The sequence below is a fragment of the Neopelma chrysocephalum genome, unplaced genomic scaffold, assembly GCF_003984885.1.
Source record: "Neopelma chrysocephalum unplaced genomic scaffold, ASM398488v2 Primary Assembly neopelma1_44, whole genome shotgun sequence".
NCBI classification, from domain to species: domain Eukaryota; kingdom Metazoa; phylum Chordata; class Aves; order Passeriformes; family Pipridae; genus Neopelma; species Neopelma chrysocephalum.
The window spans coordinates 19,013,110-19,038,244 of NW_020897703.1; the positions used below are offsets into that span (position 1 = coordinate 19,013,110).

Sequence of the window (25,135 nt, forward strand, 5' to 3'; positions counted from 1 at the left end):
CCCTGCTGCATGCCGCTGGGTGCCAGCGGGCACTCCCCCACCCCCATGCCCCCCCTCCGCCCCCCCTGAGTGGTGCTGGTGTCGGCGGTCCGTACAGCATGGCCGTGCGCTCCCCGGGGCCGGGAGCCTTGGTGCTCTTGTGTGGGGTTGGGGGGGCAGCGGGCAGCCTTGCCCTCCCCAGGTGACGACAAAGTGCTGATTTAGGAGGGTGCTGAGCATCTCCTCTCCTGCTCCCTTGAAGCCGAGGGAAGCAGGTATTGCAGCTCCACCTCCCCCCCAGCGCCAATCCCTGTCTCCCTCCCCTGGCGCAGGCAGGCGTGCTTGTCCCTGGCACCCTGGGGTGGGCACCCGTTCCTGCCTGGCTACTTGCAGACACTGACCCACTCGGTGATACGACATTCCTCGCAGGCCACGAAGCAGCACCAGTGGAACTTGCAGTTGCAGCGCTCACTGCGTGTCTGCCGCAGGATGTTGTGCCCGCGGCCGCAGCACAGGCTCTCACAGTTGTCCATGCCTGGGCTGGTCTTGTTGCACAGGCGCCCTTGGGTGCCCAAGGAGTCCAGGGCCGGTTCCCGCTCGCAGAAGTCGGGTGACTTCTCAAAGTAAACCAGCTCGCTGATGCCAGCCCGGCGGCGATGCCGAGCATGGCCCGGCTCCAGCTGCCCAGCATTCCGGTTGTGAGGCCGGATGAGGGTGGCCCCATAGAAGCGGTCCTTGAGCAGGGACCCCACCAGGCGAAACTCGGGCGTCACCTGCCAGCACGTCTTCAGCTGGCAGCTTCCTGAGGTACCGTGGCATTTGCACTTCCTCCTCATGTTGTCCATCACCACCTGGGCAGGGAAGGAAGGACAGAGGGGGTTAGCATGAAGGAGATGCATTTTTGGGAATGGAAAAGCCACCATGGAGCTCTGCGTGCGTTTGCACTATGGGAACATCAAGGGCTGGCATGAGCAGCCATCAGAGCTCTGGAACTGCAAAGCCAGTGAGGCTGCACCCTGTTGCTGTGCCCAGTGCAACTCATGTCCCACACCCTGTCCCTTCCCACCCTGGCAGTACCAGCTGGCTTTTATGTTTCAGCAAGGGATTGGCACCTAAAGGACAAGGTGAGCTATCTGAGCACAGGGAGGAGAGGGAGCCTGAATTTCACTGTTGCTTAGCTCTGACAGCATCAACCTTATCCTGGACCCCAGTTAAAAGCCAGCGTGGCTGCATGTCTGCAGCCCCACTGGGACCCCCCAGTGCAAGGGTCTCCCACTCACCTAATTGCCAGTAGCACTGTAAGGAGGGCAGGTGAGAGGGATTCCTTCCCCTCCCCAGGGCTTTCCTCCCATAAAGCCCCTGTTCCAGGAGTCCTGGGAGCAGCTCCACTTTTAGCTCTTGCTTGCTTTCCGGCTTTCCAATCCTGGCCACAGCGCCACAGAGGCTGAGGCACTGCCTCCCACCACCACCCAAATTCCAAGGAGGGATCGGAGATGCTCACAGCCTTGACTTGTGGTTTGTAGAGGCTGCAGTGAGGCCGGTGCCATACATCCACCTCCCGCAAAGGGCCCAGGGTGTGTGGGCTGGGCTGTGGCAGTGGTTTGGGCTGGCCAGAGAGAGCAGCTCAAGCAGGGGCCAGAGGCCAGTGTGGTGGTTAAGGAGTTCCTTGGGCTCCCTGGGCAATACTGCTGAGCCCCAAGGCGGCATGCTGGAGTCCCCCTAGATCCACCATCCCTACAATTGTGGCCAAACCATCAATCTCCAGGGGCACATCATGGCCACACATCCTCACACAGCCTGGAAAGAGGCAGTTTATAATGTCCTCTGCTCTGTCCCAATAAGGTTCCCTGCTGGGCTGTGTGCCCCCATATCCATGTGCTTACACAGGCTTCAGCAAGTCCCTTTCCCATGCAGACACCCAAACACCACTAGGAGCTCAGCTGGAGCTTGCAGACTATCACAGGCTGATCCCCCTACCCAGGGCCATGCTCTGGGGCTCAGGGGATTCCAGGGGACACATGGCCCTGCCCAAGGTCCTGTTCCCACAATGCCGGTCCTGCCCAGCCACCCGGCTTCATGCCTGCCACATGCTGCCTGTTCCTGCCCCCTCCTTGCGGGAGACATGTATTCCAGGAGTGCCTTGTTTTGGTAGGGGTAAGTAGTTTTTATTCCTTGTTTTCTTGTTTTTGAGTAAATCTCCCCGTTGCTAAGCACTTATGGTAATGAAGGCAGGTCAGGGAAACATGCCTGGAGCTCAGGGCACATGGTGGAGAGGTCTGGGCTGGGCTGGAGTTTGGCTTTCATCCTGCTGAGAGTCCTGTCTCCTGCTGGGAAGAGCCTCCACCTCACAGGTAATGAGCTGCCTGGCCTCTCCACCATGTCCTGGGTGTGCCAGCCAGAACACCAGCTGCTCGCACGGTCCTTGTCACCCTCCACGGGAACACACTGACACTGGCACCCCATCCTTTCCCACATTCCTTCCCTGCTGCATTGGCTGGACCAGGAAAATGCTGCATATAGGGCTGTGGCTGGCATGGTCACCACTGGGATGGAGAGGACAGTGGTGTAACAGCTGGACAGGGGCTCATTTAGTTGCAGCAGGGGCTGGAAAAGGTGGCATGTGTGTGCAATCTCCATCACCCAAGCCATCACCCAAGTATCCCAAGCCCCAGCACCACAATACCCATCCATCCCTGACCAGCGACAGTTTATTCTCTCCCTCTTGCACAAGCAGCGCAGAGGGGACAGGACCCTGACATAGCTGGGATATCCAAGAAGCACCCATCTAAGACTTGGTCCCATGCTTTTGCCATCGGATCTTCTCCATGCACCCCTACCCAGCCACGTCCTTTCCCTGTCTCATAGACACCCAGGTTTGGCACATGCCTGGACTCGCTGGTGCTTTCTTTCGCACATTCCCAGCTCCTCCCAGACACGCTCATAAGAGCTTTATCATAGTCTTTGTTGTGAGGGTAATGGGTAGTTCCTGGCTTCCTTTCATCCTCTCTTCCTCTCTGATCTGGTGAGTTAGGAGGACCTGCAAAGTCTCTTTCACACTCCTGCTGCTCCTTGCTGGGGAGCTTGCTTCCTTTCAGAGATGCAGGACTCCCATCTCATCTTGAGTTGGACCAACCAATAGTTGTATCAGGGCTTCCTATTCCAAGTCAAGACCAAGGTGACCATTGCCACTATCAGAGTGCAGCTGCACATCCCCTGCAGCTGCAATCCACTCCCCAGCTTCATAGCTGGATGCAAATAAAAGGAAAACAATCTGGATGTTTCTGCCTGGTTTCGAACCAGGGACCTTCCGCGTGTCAGGCGAACGTGATAACCACTACACTACAGAAACCCATATTTTTTGGCACCTGGATGCAACCATTCATGGAATTGTCACCTCCCTCCAGCACTGCAGTGTCTGAAGTGGGAGACAGGCTCACCCATAGCCAGAGTACCCTTGGGACACATAGGAACCACAGAGAGGATGCTCAGAATCAGTGAGATGCTAGAGAGCTCTGGTTCTGCAGCTACTTGGTGGACGGAGAGGGATGGTGCATGGCAGGGCACAACACAAGCATCCGCATCACTGCTCTGCTAAAGGGATTCAAGCCTAAGGACTTGGAAGGGAGGCCCACAGAGCTGCTGCATCCAGCACAGCTATTCCTTTCCTGGGAAATCCCAGCAGATTGCTCCTTATTACAGCGGAAAGATTGGTCCTAGGACTGAGGGGGGCTTGGGTGGGTGTGGGACCCACAGCATTATTAAAAGAGCGGGCGAGGAGCTAGAGAACCCATCCCCAGGCAATGAGGAAGGCCAGGACCAGCCCTGGCAATAATCATGGCACCAACAGGCACAGACCAGGCACAGCGTCATCTCATTTTCCAATGCCTGGCACCCACAGCCATCACAACCCAACTCACACATGGCTCATACCCTCATCTCAGCAAGGTCCCTGAGCTGGGCACCCTGTCCAGACATTGCTTCCCCACCTGCACCAGTACTATTCCCTCCTTTATTCCTTCAGTCCCACTCTGCCTCTGCTTCTAGCTCCCAGGCTTCTTCCATCAGTCCAGCTCTTGTTTCTGAAGCCACTAAGAGCTGATGTTGCCAGTCCCGTGCCTGCCTGCCCTTGGGGACAAGCAGACCCCAGGCATTTTTGCTGTTGCTGGATCCCACAGGAAACATTTCGTGACATACTGCTAGAGGAAATATTCCTCTCTCACCTTCCCTTCCTTCTGCAGGGGCCTGTATCATTTCCCTTGGGAAACAGGCAACACAGACCACAAATTTCTGAGCACTGCCAGGAGTCCCAGAGATCTGGTGCATGCAGAAATGCAAGGGAGTCAGGATGAGCGCTGCAGTCCGAACTGGAATGGGGGTCTTGCCCAACTTGGGGCAGAGCAGCCTGCAGAGGATTTAGCTGCATAAGACTGAGTGAGCCTTCACCACACACAAGCAAAAAAAGCCAAACAAGACAAAAGCTTCTGCTTTCCCCAAGCATTTACAGCTTGGCCAAACTGGGATGGCTTCTCCAGGGTGGTAAAGCTCAACTCCAGCACTGGGGAAGGGCACACATCAAAGTCCGGCTCTGCAGCATCACAGCTGCCTTCAAACATGTTCAAAACAAGAGGCACATCCAAATGTCTGAGCCATCCCAAGGAAACACTCCCTGTGGAATTCTGATCTTTAATTATTTATTCCTGCAGCCACTACACAGCCCCCTGCACTGCCCTGGCAGCATGTGGCTGGGGTCTTGGGGACAAATGTCCTGCTAGATTCATGGGATGGGGTCCCCCAGGCTCCTGCTGGGAGCAAAGGCAGTCAGGGAAATGCAGCCATCCTCCCAGCCTCTCTTGCCTGCATGCTTCTTGGCTCCAGTGTAGGCTGCTTTTAAACATCAGCTTCCAGACAGAGTGAGGTACTAATTAGTACCTTTAACGAGACCTGACATCATAAGAGTGGAGGGGAGGCTGTCCTGCTTGCCTGGACAGGCTCCAGCACCCCTCTAGATCTGGGAGATGAGGCTGTGGGCTGTCACCTCTGCTCCCAAGGGGATGCTGCATTTCCCAGCTGGTATAGACGCCCACTGCCTAGCTCAATCTTGCTCACATCTGCCTCCTCGGGACACCAGCTCTCTTTCTGGAGGCAGAGACGCGGGTGGGTGCTGCAGAATCTGTGCTGTGTCCCCATGATGCCAGTGACTTTTTCCTCCCGGTCTTTAGCTCCCTCCCGCTGCAGTTCACCCAGTCCCTGAGAGGCAGGAGCTGGAATCATTGCTGTGCCATCCCAGGAGCACCACTGCAGCACAGGCAGGTGACAGTGGCCTGGGACAGTGTCCCTTGGCAAGGGGACTGCAGCAATGCTCATAGATACCTTTCCCAGCAGAGATGCTTGACAGACATCTCTTTGCAGCCCTGCCCCTCAAAGGGCATCATTGCCTTTGCTTTGGGCAAAACTGGGGAGAGAGTGTGCCTTGGGGGAAATCCCAGTCTCACACGTGTCCCACGGCAGCCAGCACGAGCCCCTCACAGCCCTTCCACACATGTCCTGGGGACCCTGTTCCCACCACCATCTCCCCACAACTCTCCCCATTGTCCCACTCACCTGCCGGCCCACACGGTTGTTGTGCAGCCGCATGCGAGAGTGGATGTCCCTGTAGGTTTCCCGGGAATCGAGGAAATCCTTGGAAAACTTCTCCCCATAGTCTATGTCAGGGCTGCACCCTCCCCATTCCCAGGAGTCCTGGAGGCCGGGGGTCTCTGCCGGCATGTGCTCCATGTGCACCCCATGCACCATGCCTTTGCCGCGGTTCATGGCTTCCAGCTGGAGACGATGCAGCTTGCGCCGAAAAGCCTCCTCGTCACCCCGGCGCTTCTGGTCACAGCCACAGGCCTGCAGCTTCCCGAGGGCACAGGCATTGGATACAGCGTGCACCACACCAGCGGCGGCAATGGCATAGGCAAAAGCGCTCTCTCGAAAGCCTGCAAGGAAGGAGAGAGTGGGGCTCAGGCTGGGTGGCATGACCCCCGTGGGGGGCTGGATGAGCTCAGCATCATGCTGGGGTGTAGGGAGTCAGAGGTTCAGCTTGTGTCTTGGTTTTTCCTGATGCACCAGCTTCCACCTGGACCATAAGTGAATCCCCACTCTGTGCTCTCCAGCCCCATCCCCACCAGGACACACTGCTGCCCTGAAGCCCAGCCCTGCCCCATCTGGGACCCCAGCTTCCACCATCACCCTGCTCTCACATCGCCCCAGGAGATGCCACCACAGTGTTGCTCAGGCACCAGCGTCATGGCTCTGAGGCAGTACCTCCTCCCCACCCCACTCAGAGTTTCCTACTACATTAAATATAATGCTGGCTGAGGAATACTTCTGCTGAGGAACGGGCCATTTTTGCTTACTAGCAGAGTGCAGATCAGGCAGTAACAGGAGCAGGCAGCACTGCTTGTCCAGCCCCATTCGTCTGCCCATGTCCCTTCCCTCCCTGAGCCCCGCCAGCTCCCACAAGAAGCTCTAAACGTGATACCACGGTGGAAAAAAAATAAGCATCCCTAGTCAGTTAGACCATGCCATGACCACACCATGCACTGCCAGGGCCGGCAGCTGGTTGTCATTAAACGCTGGGGGAGCTAAGATGTGCGCATGTGTCATTAGCTGGGAATGGGGCAGATGGGGACAGGGACAGATCCCAGAGAAGGGGCTCCATAGTGCTCTGTGGGGCTGCGAGCAGGGGCTGCCTGAGGATCTCTTGGCTTCACTGGAGTCAGGTGAAGACCCTCTCCTACCCAGGAATTTCTATTTCATTTGAAATGCAAAGTAATATTTTTGTTTGTAGTTCGCAGGCCAAGCGGGGAGCCCACAGTGCCCTTTGCTTTGGTGCACAGTGACCAGCCCCAGCACGAGGCAAGAAAGGAGGGAGAACCAGATTTTGTGCTGTTGCTTCACACGTGAATAAATAAATAGCTGGAGCTCCCAGCCTCTCCCCCTCTGTTGGACAAGAGCAATTTGATCGGCCCTGGCTTTGCCAAAGCTGAACAGATAATAGGTTTTGGGGCACTTTCTTTAGCAGAATCATGCCATCAAATGGGGGCCTTGGGTGAGCACCCCAAAGCACAGATCCTGGGCAGGGGCTCTGCCAGCTCCCTGCCTGCGCTGCAGAGTCAGGAGAGGTGAGAGCACAACCGCTCCCCGCCGCCGTCACCCGTCCTTGGCAGCGCTCCCCATCACGCATGTCTCCTCCGTGGTTCGCTGCCGCCCGCTGAGCAAACACTATGATCTTATTAAAGGGAAATGAAATGCAGCTCGGAAACCTGCATTTAAAGTCATGCTGCTCTTTTGTGTGTTAATTTGACACTGGTGCATTTAAAAAATTAACGAGGCGCTGCTTAAAAGCCAGTAGGAGTCTCTCCCAGCTTCCCCTTGGTGTGGGACAAGCTTGCTCTCAGCCTGCCTCTTTCCATGCACAAGTTGAACAACATTTTTCAGCAGGCAGGTAATGGGGCTGCTGGTGCGTACACTGTGCCGTGCAGCCTCCCTGGGGAGAGCGCTGGCAGGCAGCACCTGCAACACACCCACAGCACTGTTAGAGCAGGAATGCCCACATCTGGGGAACTTCAGTCCCCAGGTGAGCAATGGAGGATGGAGAACCAGCACAGAAAGGTCTCCTTGATTCCCAAATCCTCCCCATATCAGTTCTCTGACCCCAAAATCGGACCCTCTCCAGCCCTTCATAAGCCAATGCTGAGCACAGCCCAACTTGTCACTGCCGCCCTGCTCGGCATCCCCAGCTCCTCGCACAGCCGGTGCATGGGGATGGAGGCAGCAAACCCTGCACCCAGCACAACACTCTCCTCTCAGCCCTGCCTTCCCGTTAGCCTCTTTCTCACACATTTCTCCAGCCTAACAAATAATTTCCCATGTGGCATCTCCTTAAAATCCCTTCTGGAGCCCAGACAGAAGCTCTACCCCACCCAGTCCGTCTAGCAAGCCTGTCTCCTTACAGGTAAAGAGGCCAGGTTCATTTGGTGTCCTCCATGGCTGGAAGACCCTGGGGTCAAGCCCCAGTCCTCCTTCCTCTACTGCTCTCCAACCATATGAGAGTTGATGTATGAGGCATGGGTCCTTGCCCTGGAGCTGCCATCCTCTAGGCTGTGACCAAGCAACAGACTGGCCCCCAGAGCATGACATCACAGTGTTCTGGGAGTCTTGTTCCCATCTAGCCATGGTCATTTCCTGATCAGTATCACTCTGCCTGGCCCCGCCACTCTTCCCTGCCTTCTCTGCCTTCTTCCCTCACTTGCTCTCATGGGGAGTTGTGAGAAAAGGGAAGGAGGTGGCTAAGGCAGCACTGGGACTACAGCAGCCATGACAGTATGGTTCTGCTTGGAGGTTCAGTTTAGATTCCTTGATCTACCCCAGCCACACCAGAGACAGAGGATTGAAGCAAAGCAATGAGCAACATGGCTGCAGGTGACAACCACCAGCCTTGTGGGCTCAGTGAGGGTGGGAGCTTCCAGGAACCACAGCTGAGAGCAGCATGTGGGGGCCAGCCCCGAGCCCTTTGGAGGGAGGCTCTCCAGCTACCGCAGCCACCTAAGACCTTGGCAGTGATTTTTGAGTCACCATATCCCTCCAGAGACCACAGAAGAGGTATAGCTGTGTGAGGAATTAGAAGTATTGACGCCACCCTGACACCACCACTGGCATCCAGCCTGCCATGTACTCAAAGGACTGTGCTGGGCAAGGAGGACAAGTCTGAAATCCCAGCCTGAGGTCAAATCCCAAAGTGGCTTTCTTAGCAGGGGAAAGTTTTCCCTGTCAAGATGTGCCTAGGAGGTGGGGGGTCATTTAACAGGACCTCAAGTCCCAGCAGCACCAGCTCTGCCATGGTTGCTGCAGTTCCTCCATCTCTTGTGGATGTGGGATTAAGGCTACAGGGCTGGCTCAGGCACAGCTGTGGGCTCCATGGTCTGGAGACCAGGGAGAGCTGGAGTCATGGCCTTCCTCTCACAGCTTACCATCACACCCAGGCAGCAACTCTCTCACAGCACCCATCACTGGGTGGCATCAAGGGAGCAGGAAGGACAGCCCCATCCAGGCTCACCCTAGGGTACCCCAGGGATGCTCAGCTGTCCCCTTCATGGGCAGAACCCCCCAGGAGTGGGGCATAGCTGCCAGGAGCTGTGGGCATATTGCCCCAGCCCTGATATAAGGCAGAGGAGAGCTTCACCCACCATCTCTTGTGAGTCCTGCCAAGACAGCCAGTCCCGACATGCTGCCTCTTCCCCAGCCCTGCTCCCTCCCCTCTCCCTAATTAAACTGCAGGTGAACCTGCCAGGGTCTGGCCCAGCACCAGGCGCTAAATGCCTCCCTGCAGATCCTGACTTGCCTCCCTGCACCTTCTTGAGTGTGCCAGGGACAGCCCGCAGCCCTCGCTCCTCGTCCGTCCGTGGTGCTCTGAGCCAGCAGCCCTCTCCATTGTGCAGGGTGCAGGGAGCCAGGCCCAGCCCTGCATCCTGGGGAATGCTGCCTGGGCCCCAGGGTCTCACTTACACCCATCAGTGGGGGGAAGGTCCAGGGAATGGGGGCACCCACAGGGATGAAGCCAAGCATCCAAAGCACCCGCATGTGCTTCGGGGCCAGGTGGGCAAAGCCCTTGGTTTGCCCGGGGGTACACAAAATCCTGCCAGCAGCCCAGCTGCAGGTGCGCCAGGCCAGGCGCTGCGGTCTGCGGGCGCTGGAGCTTGGCTGGGACTGTGCAGAGTTGGGTGCTGGGGTCCTGAGCTTGGCAGCATCTCCCCAGATAGCTGTAACAGCACCTGCCTCCCTCAGCACACAGGAAAGACTCCCCAAGCTCCATTTCACAGCTGGCTGGGTCACAGCACCTGATGTTTCCAGCTTTGCATGGAGTTCCCCACTCCTTGCTGTAAGAAATCAAGATTTGGCCATGGCAATGCAGACCCCTTGCCACCAGTGAGCCCTTCTAAGGTGGGCACAGGGCATGCAAGCATCACCCATCCCTCCAAAGGCTGCAGGAACCAGGAGATACTGCACTCCAGAGCTGTGTCCCCTCCATCCCTGTTCCCTCAAGGGCTTTCAAAGACATCAAGCCGCTCCATGAGGGTCCCATTTCTTTCAGAGCTCCATATAGCTCTGAAAGATTGCAGGGAACAGCAACCTTTGGATAGGTTGGGATAAGCAAAAGAGAATAGTCAGTCCCATAGCACACTTCAGACTGCCCCTGCCCAGCAGTCAGACAGTCCCAGCCCTGCTGGCATTGCACACACATACTAGACAAAGACCAAGACTCAGTGACCCACCACCATCCACATCTTGGTTTTTGGCAGGCACCCAGGCATGGTTCAGCCCAGTCAAGCCACAGAGTGCCTGATAGTCCACAGATGCTGTGGTGGGACCACATACCAGGAGCAACAGGCCATCCCTCCAGCGAGGTGGACACAATTGTGCTGCTCACCCTTAAAGCAGGAGCAGGGGACCTATCTCCATTGCTGGTGCAGATGCAGCCACCTGCCTCCACCTCACTGCTCCATCCTCCTACATCTCCTGGGGCCAGGAGAAGATGTCTCTGTCAACCAAGCCAGCACATGGAGTGAGAGGGAAGTACCGCAGAGAGTGATGGGACCAGGGACAGCACTGGAGGGTGCTGGCAGGAGTGACAGTGTCAGAAAATGGGCAAGAGGGCGGTGAGTACATAGGCAGCCACCTGAGAAGCCTGGAGAGACTGGACAAGTATTTTCAATAGCAGTGTTGAACCTGGATGCCCATGGAGGGGATGTTGGCCAAGGAGGATGGGGGTGCAGATGGCACTGGAGACTCAACAAAGGGTACAAGGGACATCCCATACCCCAAGGGTGCAGCACCAAAAGACCAAACCTGAAAAACCCACAGACCATGGCAGGTCTCAAAAGAACCCAGGGCCTCTGTGAGAGCAGGGATAGTAAACTTCTGGGCACCCCTCTGCTTGCCCTCTGCTAACCTGTTGTTAGGCCTCACAGCTGCTGTTCCCTGCACCCCAGGGATGGCAGCATGTCCTTGCTGCCTCTGGCAGGTCTGTGCTCTGCCCAGGATGCTGTCAGCATCCCTGTCACCAGCTATGCTGCCCAGAAGCCACTCCAGACTCTAATCCCTATCCGATTTCAAGCCCCTCTGCTCCTTCCTGGCTCCTCACGGCTTGCACTCAAACTTTTGGGATCAGCTCAGTGGGATGAGGAGACAGGCACTCATTTGCTATTGTCCTTTGCTCCATCCCCAGGGGATGAGCTCCCTGGATACTGGACAGAGTGTGGGACAGGCACTGTAGGACAGCTTGGGACAGTGCTATGCCCTGCCCAGCTCATGCCCCTACTGGGGAAGATGTGAGAGATGCAGGAGGATGGGGCAGAGTTGGGGAGAGGAGCCAAGCGGGGAGAGTGGGAAGGAGAAGCCAGCTACAAATAATTTAAAGTGAGATTCATGCATGGCTGAACTGATGGCAGAAGAAGTGGGAAAAGGAATGAAAGATTAAAGGGGTCTGTCACTTCAGGTTACAAACAATGATCCTACAAGCACGTTGCGTTCCCAGGCACGGCAAGGATGGGGCAGGGCGCAGAGCAGAGACCTGGTCCCCGGGGGTCAGATGCATTAATGTCTACGGCAGAGTCTGCACCCCTCGCTTCCACCACTCGCCTCTCCTCCAGTACCAGGCTCCAGAGATGCATCCAGCATCCCTGCTCTGATGGCTGCATCTGTGACAGATGGAAGGCGGAGCTCAGAGCTCCAGCACTGTTATTGAGGGACACAAGTGGGCTGGAAGCAGACCAGGGCACCAGTTTCAAGGCTTGCTCCATGCCAGAATGGCTCTGACCAACTGCATGGGATAGCCTGGGTGCTTGGGGCTCATCCTGCACCCTTTGCTGCCAAAACAGGAGTGCCACAAGGTGCCTGTCTGCTTTGCTGCTCCAGCCCTACCTCCATCCTTCCGTGCTACTGGGTGTTGGGTCCCCATTCCAGAGAACGGGATCCTACCAGTGCTGAGAGCCTGGGCTGAGCCATATCCAAGAGCTCAGGACTGGTGCAAGAGTCCAGGGTCTGTGGAAGCCCCCACTCCCATCGGTCACAGCCCTGACAGAAGGAAGGGCTGCAGTGGCACATAAGACACAAGTGAGATGCAAGTCACTGGCCCCCAGCAGCCAAGGTGGGCTGAGTGAGGGATGTAGGTCAATGCTCTCTGCTGCTGGTGCTTCTCACCCAGCTTGGTGGGAGCCAGAGCAAGGAAGCTTGTCTGGGTGTGTAAGCAACTTGAGCCAGCAAGTCGATGTCTCCTGCTGCCCCGAGGAGACTAGAAGTGAACTGCATTCCTCAGAGGACCTGGAAATACCTCGATGCTTATCAGGGCTGACAGTCCCCACCCTCCCTGCCAGGCCCTAACCTGGGCACTGCTCACAAGGGAAGAGAAGCTGCCCTTCTCCAGGCACCAAGGTCCTGAGAGTGACCAGGGCTGCTCCATGGCAGGACCACAGCCATGATGCCACACATGCTCCAACGTAGCATACTGTCCAGTGAGGCTGTCCAGGCTGCCCTGGACATGAGGGACCTTCAGACACCAAAATGCTTCTGTCTCCCCCCTCTCCAGCCATCTCCCCACCTGCTACAGCCACCTGTGGGCTACTGTCACCACATGCCCTTGACAGTATGTAAGCCTCAAACTGCCAGTCTCTACTCTGTGAGACTCTCCTTGTAGTCCCAGGGAAAGAAGATGTAGGATGTGGGTTTTTAGAGAAGAGGGGATGGATGCAACTCTGCTGGGCATTAAGCTAGAAGGTTCACAAAGCAGGTAGGTGAGCAGTTTCTTTGATAGTTTTCACCTTCCTTGGGACCTGGAGGAGTGATATGTGTGCTGGGAACCTCGCCTGCCCTCAGTACCCTACTGCATGCCACTGGTACCATATCATCCTCTCCTGCCCATGGTCTAAGTGCCCATGGGCACTTAGAAGTGTGCTGAGGCCCAGGCTTCAAGAAAGGGTACTTAGGTGAGAAGATACGTTCATGTGCTGTAAAAGAACCCATCAGGTCACAACCTTAATCTGCACCATGCAGGGCAGTCCCTCTGCATGCAGAGTTGTCTCCTGAGGAAAAGAATATCAATCAGGGAGACTGAAAAAGGCAGAGCCAGCCATGATTGCAAGGCAGATGAGGAGACCATGGCAGCAGGGCTTGGCAGAATGTGGAGAGCTAGGAGAGCTCTCCCTGCAGGGCAGCTGGGGGCTCTGTGGGAAGATGAGCCCCCAGGAAAGCCTATATCCCTGCCCCCCTGTGTCACCATGCTTTAGGGTCCCACAAAACAGAGAGTCCTTAGCTCTCTGTGTTGGAGAGCCAACACAGGTGAGGACTCCAGGGTGACAGGCTCACAGAGGTATGTCCCACTAGCATTCAGCTAGTGGCATTTCAGCTCACCATGACACACTGAAACACCATACCCAGAGCAGGAATGAGCCGAGATGCTCACTGCATCCACCAAATCAAATCCCAAAGCATGGCATCCACCTTCAGACCCACCAACTATGCTGCACACCCATGGCACTGCTCCAAACACCAGCCTACTCCACAGGGGGAGAAGATGCCAGAAACTGGTGGGGCCTGGAAGGAGCCTTAGGAGCAGCTGGGGCTGGTCAGGGAGGAGCCTTTCAGGACAAGGGCCAACGCAGGCACAAAGGTGCATGGAGCAGCTTTGCACACTGCAGTAGTCCTTGGTCTGTCAGACCCTGAGGTTTCTCTGCTTTCATCCATGGGGATGCTGAAGAGTTGGTCTCATCCCCTGGGCCAAGGAAGAGCTGGACAGGGGCCCATGGGGAGCCCATGAGGGCTCCTGAGAGCAGGGGCTGGACAGAGGGAGAGGAGGGGAGCCATCCAGCCTTACCTCTGCTGAAAATTATGCTCTCATACGGAATCTTGTTCTTAGTCTCAAGGCTAGAGCAGTTCCAGCGCTGGTCCCGGAACTGGTGCTGGCACTCATGGATGGCAATCTGGATACCCTGGATGGCCGAGGCGGTGACGTCGGGGTGGCGCACACACACCTCCAGCTGCCGCCGCGTCAGCCCCGGCAGGGTCAGGCACACCGTGTTGGCATTCAGCACTGGCTCCGATGGCAGCTTCAGGCCCAGGATCTCATTGGAGCAGGAGCTGGGAGGGAAAAGGACACTCCTGAGCTCAGAGCAAGCAATGTGTCAACCACTCATTTTTCTATTTGGGGAGGGGGAGAAGTTTGGGGGAGGACACACATGGGGAAGGGAGATACTACACAGGACAGACTGTGCTCACTGCCTCTAGGGAAGGCTGGGAAAACCCTGGGCACAACAGCAGCTCTGCCAGGCAGAGATGTTCCAGCAGCACTGGGGCTGCAATCCCTTCCAACCCCATGAGCACAGCCCAGGCATCCTGGCTGCCTGTGCCCAGCAGCAGCCAAATTTGGCCCTCCTGACTCTGGACCCCAGCATCTCCCAAGGCTGCACTCCCTCTGTGTGCTCCCCCAGGGATCTCCCACATTGGCCATGAAGTGCAGATTCTCAGGCACAGATTGCCCCAGCTCACCTTCCCTAGAAAGCATGGTTTTCCCCTGGGGAGAATCTAGAGACCCTGGAGTAGGAGGCTCATTCCAGGTCCAGCTCCATCCCTGTTGCTGGCTGATCTGCCCCCTGCATCTTCTGTATGCCCCCCCACACTGCTGGTCCTCCCAAGTGAGGTAAATAAAGGGACCAACCTCTTCCTTTCAGCTCAGAAGTGAAACCTGGAGCCAAGCACTGTACAAAGTACCCTCAAGATCCCAGCAACAATCCCAAGTCCACCATCACATCCTAGCCCCATTGTACCCGATGCCAGTCGCCACAGAAGCACAGAGACCAGCAGATGGATGGGTGCAAGGAGAAGCACAGGATCCATGGCAGGGGTGCAAGTACTTACACAAATAGAGAGGCTACCTGGGGAAACATGAAAGTAGATGGAGTGTGGGTAGATGGGATGTGGGATGTGGGGAGACAAAGCATGTCCAGAGACAGATGCCTGGAGCTAAGACAGCAGTACACATGACAGATGGATACAGAGAAGGAGATGGTAGGAAGTGTTTGCCCAACTCCAGGGAATGGCTTGAAGGACCCTGGGATCAAGTGTCCAAGCAGAGGACCCACAAAGCAAGCAGCAGGCAGCGGGATGCCAAGCAGCATCCAGCAGCTTGCAGCAGGGTCCACTTGGAGCTTAGCACCACCCTGCTGCTTGCTCAGGACAGCTTGGTCCCTGCTGGGAGCTCTCTCCAAGAAGGGCTCCCTTTTCCCTGGGACAGTCAAGAGCTGGGTCCCTAGGCGGAGCAAGGAGCTTGAAGCCCTCTGAACTTGGATTACAAAAACAAGACTTGGAGGAGCATGCTGGAGGAAGGACTGCAACTGTCAGGTCTTGGGGAGAAGGGTTACTCCCCCTCTGCTCCTTCAAATCCTGCAAACCTGGTGCAGGTGCATGGACAGAAGCAGCTGTTGGGGGTCAGGAGCTGAGTTCCCCAGCTCAGCGCTCACCCAGCTCTGGAGGAGGGGTTCAGCCCCAGGGTCCCTGCTGAATTACAGCTTACTCAGGGGGAAAGAGAACTGTCAGGGCCAGGCTGCTGCTTTCTCCAGCTTTCTAAGGGTGTTTACACCCATCCCACCACTTTCCTGGGTGCAAATCCACAGTGCAAATCCACAGTGACTGCAACAGGAAGAGTCGAGGTGGAGCAAAGAGAGAGGAAGGGGGTGCCTCCCTCCAAAGCCCCTACACAGGAGAGGAAATCTGCCTGGCTTCCTGCGCTTATTCACACTGTCAAGCAAGCCCTGGCTGACATGAGATGCACAGCGCAGATGCAGAGCGCAGCTACCACCATCCCCAAGCCCAGCAGCTCCTGCCCCAAGCACTGCAAGGACCTTGTTCCCTGCCTGTCCTGAGCCAGAGACCATGCCTGCCATCTTTTTCCAGGGCATCTCGGGATGGGGGGGATGTTACGGTCCTTCTCCCTATTGTACTGCAGGGAAACTGAGGCAGAGGCCCCAGAGAGCGGAGGGCAAGTCCTTCTGCGTTTTGCTCCACCCAGGGCTCAAGGGGGCCAGGGACCGGCAAGAAGCTGTCACTGTCACACTTAGGAGGACGCAGCGCTCCCCCAGCTCTCTTCCCCCTTGAAATCTGGATTTAAACTTGATTTCACGGTGACAAGCCCCCAGGTCACAGGCTGCAGCGGCTGCTGCTTTAATTAATACAAGTCCCAACGTTAACAAATTATATTTAAAGGGGCTAGAGGGAGGGGGAAGGGCGGGGGACACCCCCCCAAACACACTCATATCAGCACCAGGGTTAACCCCTGGCTGCCTGCAGTGCACAAGTTTGGGAGCGGGCCGAGGGGAGCTGGAAACAGGCAGGGGTGGTGAGTGTTGGGGGACCGTTTTCTGGAAAGCGAGCAGCCCCTTCTTATCCCCCTCGCCTTTAGGATCGGCGGAGCCAGGGAGGGTACACAGGGCGATTCAGTGGGCACCGAACCCCACGGCAGTGACATCCCCGCCGACATCGCCCCGTCCTCCGAGGTGAAGCGGGGAAACTGAGGCAGGCGGGATGGGTGCTGGAGGAGCTCCGGCCGGGGAGGAAGGGGGACAGCCTCCCGGAATGGGGGAAGCCGCGCATCCCGCTGGCGCTCCGTCGGGACGGGGGAAGGCGGAGGGGGAGCAGCGGTCCTGACAGCGCCTTGAGCAGGGGGCCGCCACCGTGCGGGGCCGGGTCGGGGCGGCAGGACCCCCCCGGAGCCCCATGGGCAGACCGCCCCCGGTGCGGGACTGGGCGCGGCGGCTTCCCGGCGCCCTTCCCGTGGGGCCGGGGCGCCGGGCGGGGGGGTGGGGGGGGGGGGGGGTGCAGCTCCTACCTGGGTACCCAGAGGCTGAGCAGCAGCGAGCAGAGTCCGTGGGCCAGGGCCGGGCGCATCTTCGCTGGGGCAGCGGCTGTGCGGGCTGCGGGCGGGCGGGCGCCTTTGGGGCAGGGGCGGCGGGGCTCGGCGCTGCTCTCTGCCCGCTTTGTTTGTTGTGGGTTGTTTGCTTGTTTGTGTTTTCCCCTCTCCTCCCTCTCACTGGCTCCCTGCGCGCCGGGGCTCGGCTCGCCGGGGCGGCTCTGCCATCCTCCCGGGATGGCCCCCCCGCCTCCCGCCGCCCCGGCGCCCTCCGAGCCCGGCGAGGGCTGCGCGCCCCCCGCCCTGCCCGCCACCGCCCCGCCGCGCACAGCCCCCCGGCTCAGCCCCCCATGGCGGGACGCACCGGGGGGCCGGGGGGGCCCTCGGCCCGCGGGGTGCTCTCCCCCGCCGCTCCCCAGGGCGCCCCGGGGCTCCGGAGCCGCGGCGAGCGTGGGCAGGGCTCGCCGGGCGAGCGGCTCCGCGGCTCCCGCGGAGCCCGCAGGCACATGGGGAGCCGCGGCCCCCCCGCCGCCCCCCGCCGCCGGTGTCGCCGAGCCGCCGGCGGAGCGGGCAGGGTCGCGGACGGAGCGCCCCGGGAGCGCTGGGCGCGGAGCGGCGGCGGCAGCGGCTCTGCCTGGGATCGCGCTGCGCCGAGCATTACTCAGCGCCCGAAGCCCGAGTCCCGACACGTCCAGACAGGAGCCCGCGGGGGAAGGACGGGGCAGAGGGTGGCAGCGGGGCGGGGAGCCGGCGTGTCGCACGCAGCCTGCCGGGGAGGGAGCGGGCGGCGGGGGGGCGAGCGGGCACGGGCGGCGGGAGAGCGGGCGCGGGGCGGGGGGCACGGCGTGTGGGGTAAGCGTGCACAGCGCGGAGAAGTGTGTGTGGTGGGTGTGCTCAGCGTGGAGGGGTGTGTGCGCGGTGTAGGATAAGTGTTCGTGGCGTGGGGTGAGCTTATGCGGCGTGGGTCTGGAGCGCGGGGAGAGGTGAGTGTATGTGGCCCGGGGGCAAGTGTGCACAGTGTAGGGGACTGTGCGTGGGGTGTGAGGTGAGTTTGCACAGTGTGGGAGCACGTTAGTGAGGACTTGAGGGAGTGCGTGCAGCTTGGGGGCGTGCTCTCAGGGCATGGGAGAAGGGTGCTGTGGGCGTGGGGTGAGCGTGCACAAAGAAGTGGAGTGTGCAGAGTGTGCAGGTGAATGTGCATGGCACGGGATAAGCATACACCAGCTGCGGAGTGAATGTGCACAGAGTGTGCACCGAGTGTGGGTGAGTGCCCAGGGTGTATGGCATGTGTGAGTGTGCGGGGGACATGGGTGAGTATGCACAGTATGCATGAACGTGTGGGACCCTTGTACGCAAGGACGGTGAGAATACACTGCATGGGTGAGTGAGCACGGCAGGGGTGGGGGTGCATGGGGTGTGATGTGTGCATGGTGTGGGGTTAGTGTATAGGGCATGGGTGTGGGTGAGCAGGCACTAGGTATGGAGGGAGGGTGCATGGCATGGGGTGAGTGTGCATAGTGCAGTGAGTGTGCATGGAGTACAGAGAGTGAGTGGTGAGTGTAAGCATGCGTTGAGTATGGAGAGTATGACTGCCCGACACAATGCATGTGTGTACTGAGTGTAAGGCAAGTGCAGTGTGGTTGAGTGTGGACAGTGTGAATTGAGTGTAGTTGAGGCATAGGGTGAATAGGCAGGGTATGGGGGCATGGATGTGCATGAGGGATGGAGAGAGTGCGTGTGGTGTGAGGTGTTTGTGTACATGGGGAGTTAGTGTACATGGGGCATGGAGTGAGTGAGCACTGGGAGAGGACTGTGCATAGCATGGGGTACGTAAGGAGTGGAGATGGGTGTGCCAGTGGTGTCGAGTGTGCAGGGAATGCTGAGGGTGCATAGAGGTATCAAGGTATGCACATGGGGGCTGGGGGTGCTGGCACACGCTGCAGGTGTGCGGGAAGGCTTCTTTGACAGTGTGAGACTTGTGGGTGCCCGTCAGTGTGCACAGGAGTGTGTGAGCGTGAGTGGCATGTGCTGGGGGTGTGACTCTATGTGTGTGGGCATGGAGAATGGCTGTGTACATCCCATGGATGTGCCAGCCCCGTTTTGGGTTCCTCCAGCCTGGTGCCAGGGGAGCAATGCTGCTTGTGGAGGAGTTCTGGCTTCCCTTGAGAGGGTGACCAAGTGCTGCCCACAAACTGGGCAGGCAGTTTGTGCCCACCTGCTTGGCACCATCATTTCAACATTCAGGCACCCCTGATGGGATCCTGATGGTCTTTCATCTGGGAGCTGTGCAGTGGCCTTGCAGGTTGTCCCTGTGTCCTCCTGTTGGTTCCTTGGGGACAGGAGGGTGGCCCTGGAAAAGCCCAGGGTAAGTGGGTTCTCAGCAAACACTGTCTGCCCCAATGAAGCCTCTTCCCAGTCATGGGGATACTTGGTGTCCCCTTAGTTTGGGTGCCCACCCTCGGACTAGGGGGGCTTTACTTGGGCACCAGTGGCTGGGGATAGCGGGACCTGCGAGGGCACTGCCTGCCATCTCCCAGCCACCACAGCCCACACCAGGCCAGTGTTCTTGCCATAAGCAGCCGAGTGGCAGCTCAGAAAGCACTCTCCCACAGCAAGCACCATGCATCTCCCCACTGGCACAGCAGTGCTGGCAGGGGCTGCCATCTCTGCTCATGTGCTGGTTCTTGTTTGCACTGGGAAGGAAAATGTGCTTCCTCTTAGAAATGAGTTGCAGTCTGGGGCTGGGCCCAAAGACTGTGCTTTCTCCCCCTAGGACTCTGGGTGCAGTGCTTTTCCCTCCTAGGACTCTGTGGCATCACTATGGAGGTTCCTTTTGCAGTTGGAGTTGATGGCTGTTCTCTCCCCAGCTCTGCTTCTGAGTGGGTTTAGCCTGTGGGCAGGTTTGGGAACTGGTACAGAGCCAGCATCTACCTTCCATTTTCTTGCCCACACAGCAGGAGGGGGGGGCACAGAACCTTGTCCCTTGTGCAATGCCCTGAGGATACAGAGGGATCCCCTGCACAGCATCGCCCCAGCACTTACCACTTCCTCCATAGCTCCTGCCCTCCTGGATCCTCCCAGCACCCAGCAGGTGATGTGGGGTATCCCACAGGAGTTTGGTAGTGCTGTTAGGACACCTCTCCGTCCCCTGCCACAGAAGGGGGCAGAGGATGCCTCTCCCCTTGCTGCAGACTGCTGATGGGAGGTGTGGTGTCAGGGTGGGCAGAGCACACCAGGGGACTTGTGGGGGTGGCACACAGTGGTCCTTAACACACGGGCCATTGGTTCTGCCCTCCCTACTTCCTCCCACTCAAGAGCTGACTCCTGTTTGGTTTTCCCTTTGCATCCTGGTAAAGGGGTACATCCTGTATGCCCTCTTAGCAGGTGCGGTAGGGCAGAGGAGCACCCACCTCTTCCAGGCAGCTCCCTGGCTCAGGTGTCCCTAGCAGGTCCTCAGCACCCCATGCTTTCTTGGGCCGCCCCAGGGGTTACACCCAGGCATGTGCTTCCCCTTGTCCTGGACCCACCATAGGGTGCTCTGGTGGATACTTTTGGGGGTCCCCTGGTGAAAGCAGGGCACCTTCCCTGTGGGAAGGGACCCTGGCTTCCAGGCTTCAGAAGTGCAGATGTTTATACATTTTTTAGGATCCTGTGCACAAATAAATGCCAAGGAAAATCAGAGGAGAAATGCTTTCATCTTCCTCCAGCCCTTAATGACATAATCGCTTCCAAGAGCGGGTGTCTCACTCGCACGCTCCTGCTGACTTGGGGAGGAGGCTGGCTGCTGCGTCCCACTGTCTCAGTGCTCACAGCAGGGGCAGGCAGAGGGGGGACCTGTTTCCTCATGTCCCAGCAATGTCCTGGGGCTGAAGAGGAGCCAGGTGAGCCTTTTGCTCCAGCCTTTCTTCTGCATCACACCAGCAAAGCCCTTAAGCACAAGATTAGGCACATGTTGTGGCCCAAGGAACTGGGGGCCTATGGGACAGGACCTGGCCCCTCTGAGCAGGGATGGGTGTAGGCAGGCACGCGAGGCTGGTGGAGGATACCTTGGTCCTGATGAGACTATCAAAGCTTACGGTAAAAAGCTGAGCCTTCTGTGAGCATTGCATCTGTCCTTGTCACTACTGCAGCTCCCCAGTTGAGAACACAGGGCCATGGGACCTGTCACCTCTCAGCTTCTGTCCTGTCTCAGCACCCCTTGGCAGCCCCACACCCTGCAGAGGCCAAGGAGGAATGAGGGATGCTCTCAGAGCTGACATGAAAGGTGTTGCTCTCCAGAGCCAGGGCAGGAAAGGTGATGGGAGAGTCCCTGGCACAGGGCACTGTGGGGACATCCCTTGGAGCTCCCCTGCCCCAGGCCAAAGCACACAGGCAGGTCCCTTCTTTCAGCAGGTTATATAATGCCCCAGATGTGCTTTGTGCGTGGGACTGGCAAAGCATCCATCCTTCTTCCTCTCCATCCTCCCTTCCCTCCATCCTTCTGTCTCTGTCCTTCCATCTCTCTTGCTATCCTTCCATCTCTTACACTGCACATCCTCCTGCCCAGCCCTCAGGCTGCCTGCACTTTGCCTGCTCTGTTCCCCTGCCGTTGTGCAGGAGCAGGTCCTGCCAGCACCTCATGCCACAGGCTCCACACCCCCAGGAGAATGGGGCTGACTCTCCTTGTTGTCATCTCCATCAGAACTCCTTTCCAGCACCAGCCCATAACTTGTTGGTTCTGTTCCCCGCTTCCCTCCTGGCATGTGCCCTCCTCTAGCCCCTTCTGCTTTGTGATAAGAAACTTCCAAGGCCTGTGTCCTGGACAGTCATGCAGCTTCTCTGAGACTCTGCAAGGTCCAAGGATGACCCACTGGAAACTCATGCTGCTTCCACTTGATCTTATGGACTGGCTGCAGGCCCATGGATAACCAGAGGGCAGCACAGGGAGAGACCGGCTGCTCTGGACAAGCACAACCCTGGCCATGCTGCAGCCTCGCAGTGGCTGATGGCCGCTGGGCCCACCATGTCCAGCCACTCTGTGTGTGCAGGTGTGGAAGGATGAGACAGCTCTGCTGACACAGAGTGGGGCTGAAGGGATGCAGAGGGAAGCTCTGGGGAATCTTAAAGTGTGGGGGAGCAGGAGGATGGACGGAGATGGAGAACAACCAGGACGGACATTCAGTCTGATGCCAGCAGGAACTGGCAGCCAGAGAGGAAGAATACTGGGATCTGTGTTGCTTGCAGTCTGCAGTGGGGCATGCAAGCCAGTTTGGAGGAGGAGAAGGAGGAAGAAGGAGAGGTTTGCTGGGAGCCCATGGAGCCATCCATGCACCCAGCCTTTGACATCCTGCAGCACAGCTCTCCTCTCTCCCCTGTCCAGCAGCACGCATGGGACTGGAGCAACAGCTGCATGAGTCAGGGCTGGATGTGGGGTCGGGGTGACCCTGCCTTTTGTGGCAGCTTTAGTCACTATGCTGACCTGCCCGAGCACTGGAGCCCCCAGCATCACTGACCTCCCGCTGGCTCACACCCTGCAACCTGCCCGAGTCTGCTCGATGTGACTCAGAATCCAACCACATGGCCACCAGGCTGGCTCAGCCAGTCTTCCCAGCTGCCTGGGGCTGGGGTGCTGGCAGGGCCCGGGGCAGTGGGTACACGCCAGCCCCAGCACCATCACTCAGCCACGCTGCCCCTCGCGTCAAGGTGGAAAGGCAGGACCTGGGAGCCTTTGGCCATCTCTGGGATCATCCTTGCAGTGAGGCAGACCTTCCCTCTTCATCCTCCTCCCAGCACCTGGTAGTGGGTGCCACAGTCACAGCAAGGTGCAAGGAAGGGGTTGAAGCCCTGCTGTGGGTACCATCCCACAGGGCTGGAGCATGCCCCCACACATTCTGCCTCCCACACACCACAGGGATAGGCTGTGCAGAGAGACACCCTAGAGCAGAGCAGCCTCCAAGCTGTTTGGGGTGCTGGTACGACCACAGTGGGGGATCACAAACCTTGCACTGCCTCTAGCAAGGAGAGTGTGTCCCCAAAGGGCCAAGGCTGACTGGGGCCTTAAAGAGGTGGCCGTAGAGGACTGCCCAAGCACATCTGTGTGGCGCTGCTCCAGGTGCCTGTCTCATGTGGGGAGGGATGCACAGCCACAAGGATAAGTGGAAGGTGGTGGTCCCCGTGTGGGGTGATCAGGGCATGAAGCCACCTCAGCAATCACTTTTCCTGCAGCTCTGCCCTCCAGGGACATGAATAGGCAGAATTCCCTCCCCAGAGATGGAGGATGGCTGCTGCCTTCATTACAAGGTAAGTACATTACAAGGTAAGTAATGAGGCCATGGAGTGGAAGGGATTTGGCAAAGATGAGATGTTGGCAGTCAGAAACAGGACCCAGGAGTGAGGGGGTCTCTGCTCTGCTGTTCTGCTGGGTTGGGGGGGTTAAGGGGTGTCCTGGTGGCAGGCAGCTCCCTGACAGCCTCCAGAGCCCACTGTCCTCACAGACACTGCTTAGTGTGTGCCATGCCAGCACAGCCAGCCCCAGGATATTGGACTTACATGGACAGAGCAGGGACCAGACACCAGTATCAGAGAGGGTCAAGGAAAAGGAAGGACACAGACCCCTCACATTCATAGGCAGTGTCCCCAAACAGAGGAGGACAGTTGCAAGCAGCTCCCTGGAGGGAGCAGCAGAGCCTGGAGAAGGAGAGTTGGAGGCCTCCCGAGAGAGCAGGGCTGGGCAGGCAGGAGCCCTGGCCAGGACCCAGCTCCGCCGCCAGCTGGACAGCGCCTGCTCAGCAACAAGCAGTGAGCAGGCAGAGGGACCACAGCCACAGGAAAGGGGTTTGACAGAGTTTTCAGGTACCACTGTCCAAGCCTGTCCACTCAGCTCGGTATCCAGGTTTGTCAGCCTCTCCCTGACAGGCCTGTTTATGTTACCCCAAAGTTTCCTAAAAAGCTTCTTTTTCTAGGCGGGGGGGGGGGGGGGGGGGGCAAAACCATTCTATTTTTGGTCTCAGTCCAGAGGGATTTTTTTTTCAAGTTTGATTGAATTAATCTGTCCAGCTGTTTTCAACTTGGGAAATTGAAGGGAAAATTGCATTCTTCCCATTTGAAAAGAAAATTAAAAAGATAAAATGAAGCCATTAACATTACAGAGGTCTGGGGTTCTCTTTTTTTTTTTTAACCCAAATATTATAAACTTCCTCTTTTTCTCTTGGGAAGATCCTGCAAGTTTTGCAATGTAAACTGCCCAACAGCAGGGATCTGGGCTACACACGCACATGTATAACTACACCCTCCGGACTCCCCAGCTACACATTGCACCCACACAGCCACCCTTGTGCACCCCTGGCTTACACCAGCCCCCCCAGAACTGGGTCCTACCTGAGCACTGCCCCCAGGAGCACGGGGATGGGAATCAGAGGGCTCATCCATGCTCACATGCACACTTCCATGCCTTTCCTCCCAAGTACAGTCTCATGCACAACCATACATGTACACCCCCCACACCCACAAGTCCACATGTACAGATGCACACCCACATTCACAGAATCACAGAATGATTTAAGTTGGAAAAGACCTCTAAGATCATCGAGTCCAACCGTAAACATGGCGCTGCCGTGTTCATCACTAAACCAAGTGCCACATCTACACAGCTTTTGGATGGTGACTCCACCACTTCACTGGGTAGCCTGTCCCAATGCTTGATAACCATTTCTGTTAAGAATTTATTCCTAATATCTGATCTAAACCTCTCCTACAACTACTTGAGACCATTTCCTCTTGTCTTAACCCTTGTAAATGGGGAAAAGAGGCCAACTCCCATATGGCTCCAACCTCTCTTGTCTTAACCCCTGTAAATGGGGAAAAGAGGTCAACTCCCATATGGCTCCAACCTCCTTTCAGGTGGTTGTAGACAGAGACAAGGTCCTCCCGTCAGCCTTCTCTTCTCCAGGCTAAACACCCCAAGCTCTCTCAGCCGCTCCTCATAGGACTCGTGCTCCAGACCTTTCACCAGCTCCACTGGTCTTCTTTGAACACTCTCCAGCATCTCCATGTCTTTCCTGCAGTGAGGGGCAGCCTCATACACATCCCGCATGCACACCCCTGTACACTCCTCCCCACGCCTCCCATACACATCCCCCATGCATGCTGAGCCCACCCCGACACCCCCCATGCCCACTCCCATGTTCCCTACGCACTCCACCATCCCACTCCATTCCCACTCCCATGTTCCCTACGCAC

The 25,135-nt window shown here is 57.7% G+C and overlaps 1 protein-coding gene and 1 non-coding gene across 2 annotated transcripts; both read right to left on the reverse strand.

Moving 5' to 3' along the window:
- Positions 1-321: 321 nt before the first annotated feature.
- WNT10A (Wnt family member 10A) lies at positions 322-16,956 on the reverse strand. Its single transcript, XM_027677914.1, has 4 exons — positions 16,898-16,956; positions 13,892-14,154; positions 5,581-5,957; positions 322-830 (listed from the first exon to the last, which is right to left on the reverse strand). The coding sequence occupies exons 1-4, from the start codon at positions 16,954-16,956 to the stop codon at positions 363-365; spliced, it is 1,167 nt and encodes a 388-aa protein (XP_027533715.1). The 3' UTR covers positions 322-362.
- TRNAV-GAC lies at positions 3,256-3,328 on the reverse strand. The gene has a single exon. It is a non-coding gene; the product is annotated as a tRNA-Val (tRNA).
- Positions 16,957-25,135: the final 8,179 nt, after the last annotated feature.

What these genes read in the sequence shown, in the direction of transcription:
- WNT10A (XM_027677914.1), bottom strand. Translation starts at nt 16,956, where the DNA reads ATGCGCCCGGCCCTGGCCCACGGACTCTGCTCGCTGCTGCTCAGCCTC. An exon ending in CTCAGCCTCTGGGTACCCAG is followed by an intron (nt 14,155 to 16,897) that starts GTAGGAGCTGCA and finishes TTTCCCTCCCAG; the next exon opens with CTCCTGCTCCAATGAGATCC. An exon ending in ACAACCGTGTGGGCCGGCAG is followed by an intron (nt 831 to 5,580) that starts GTGAGTGGGACA and finishes TTCCCTGCCCAG; the next exon opens with GTGGTGATGGACAACATGAG.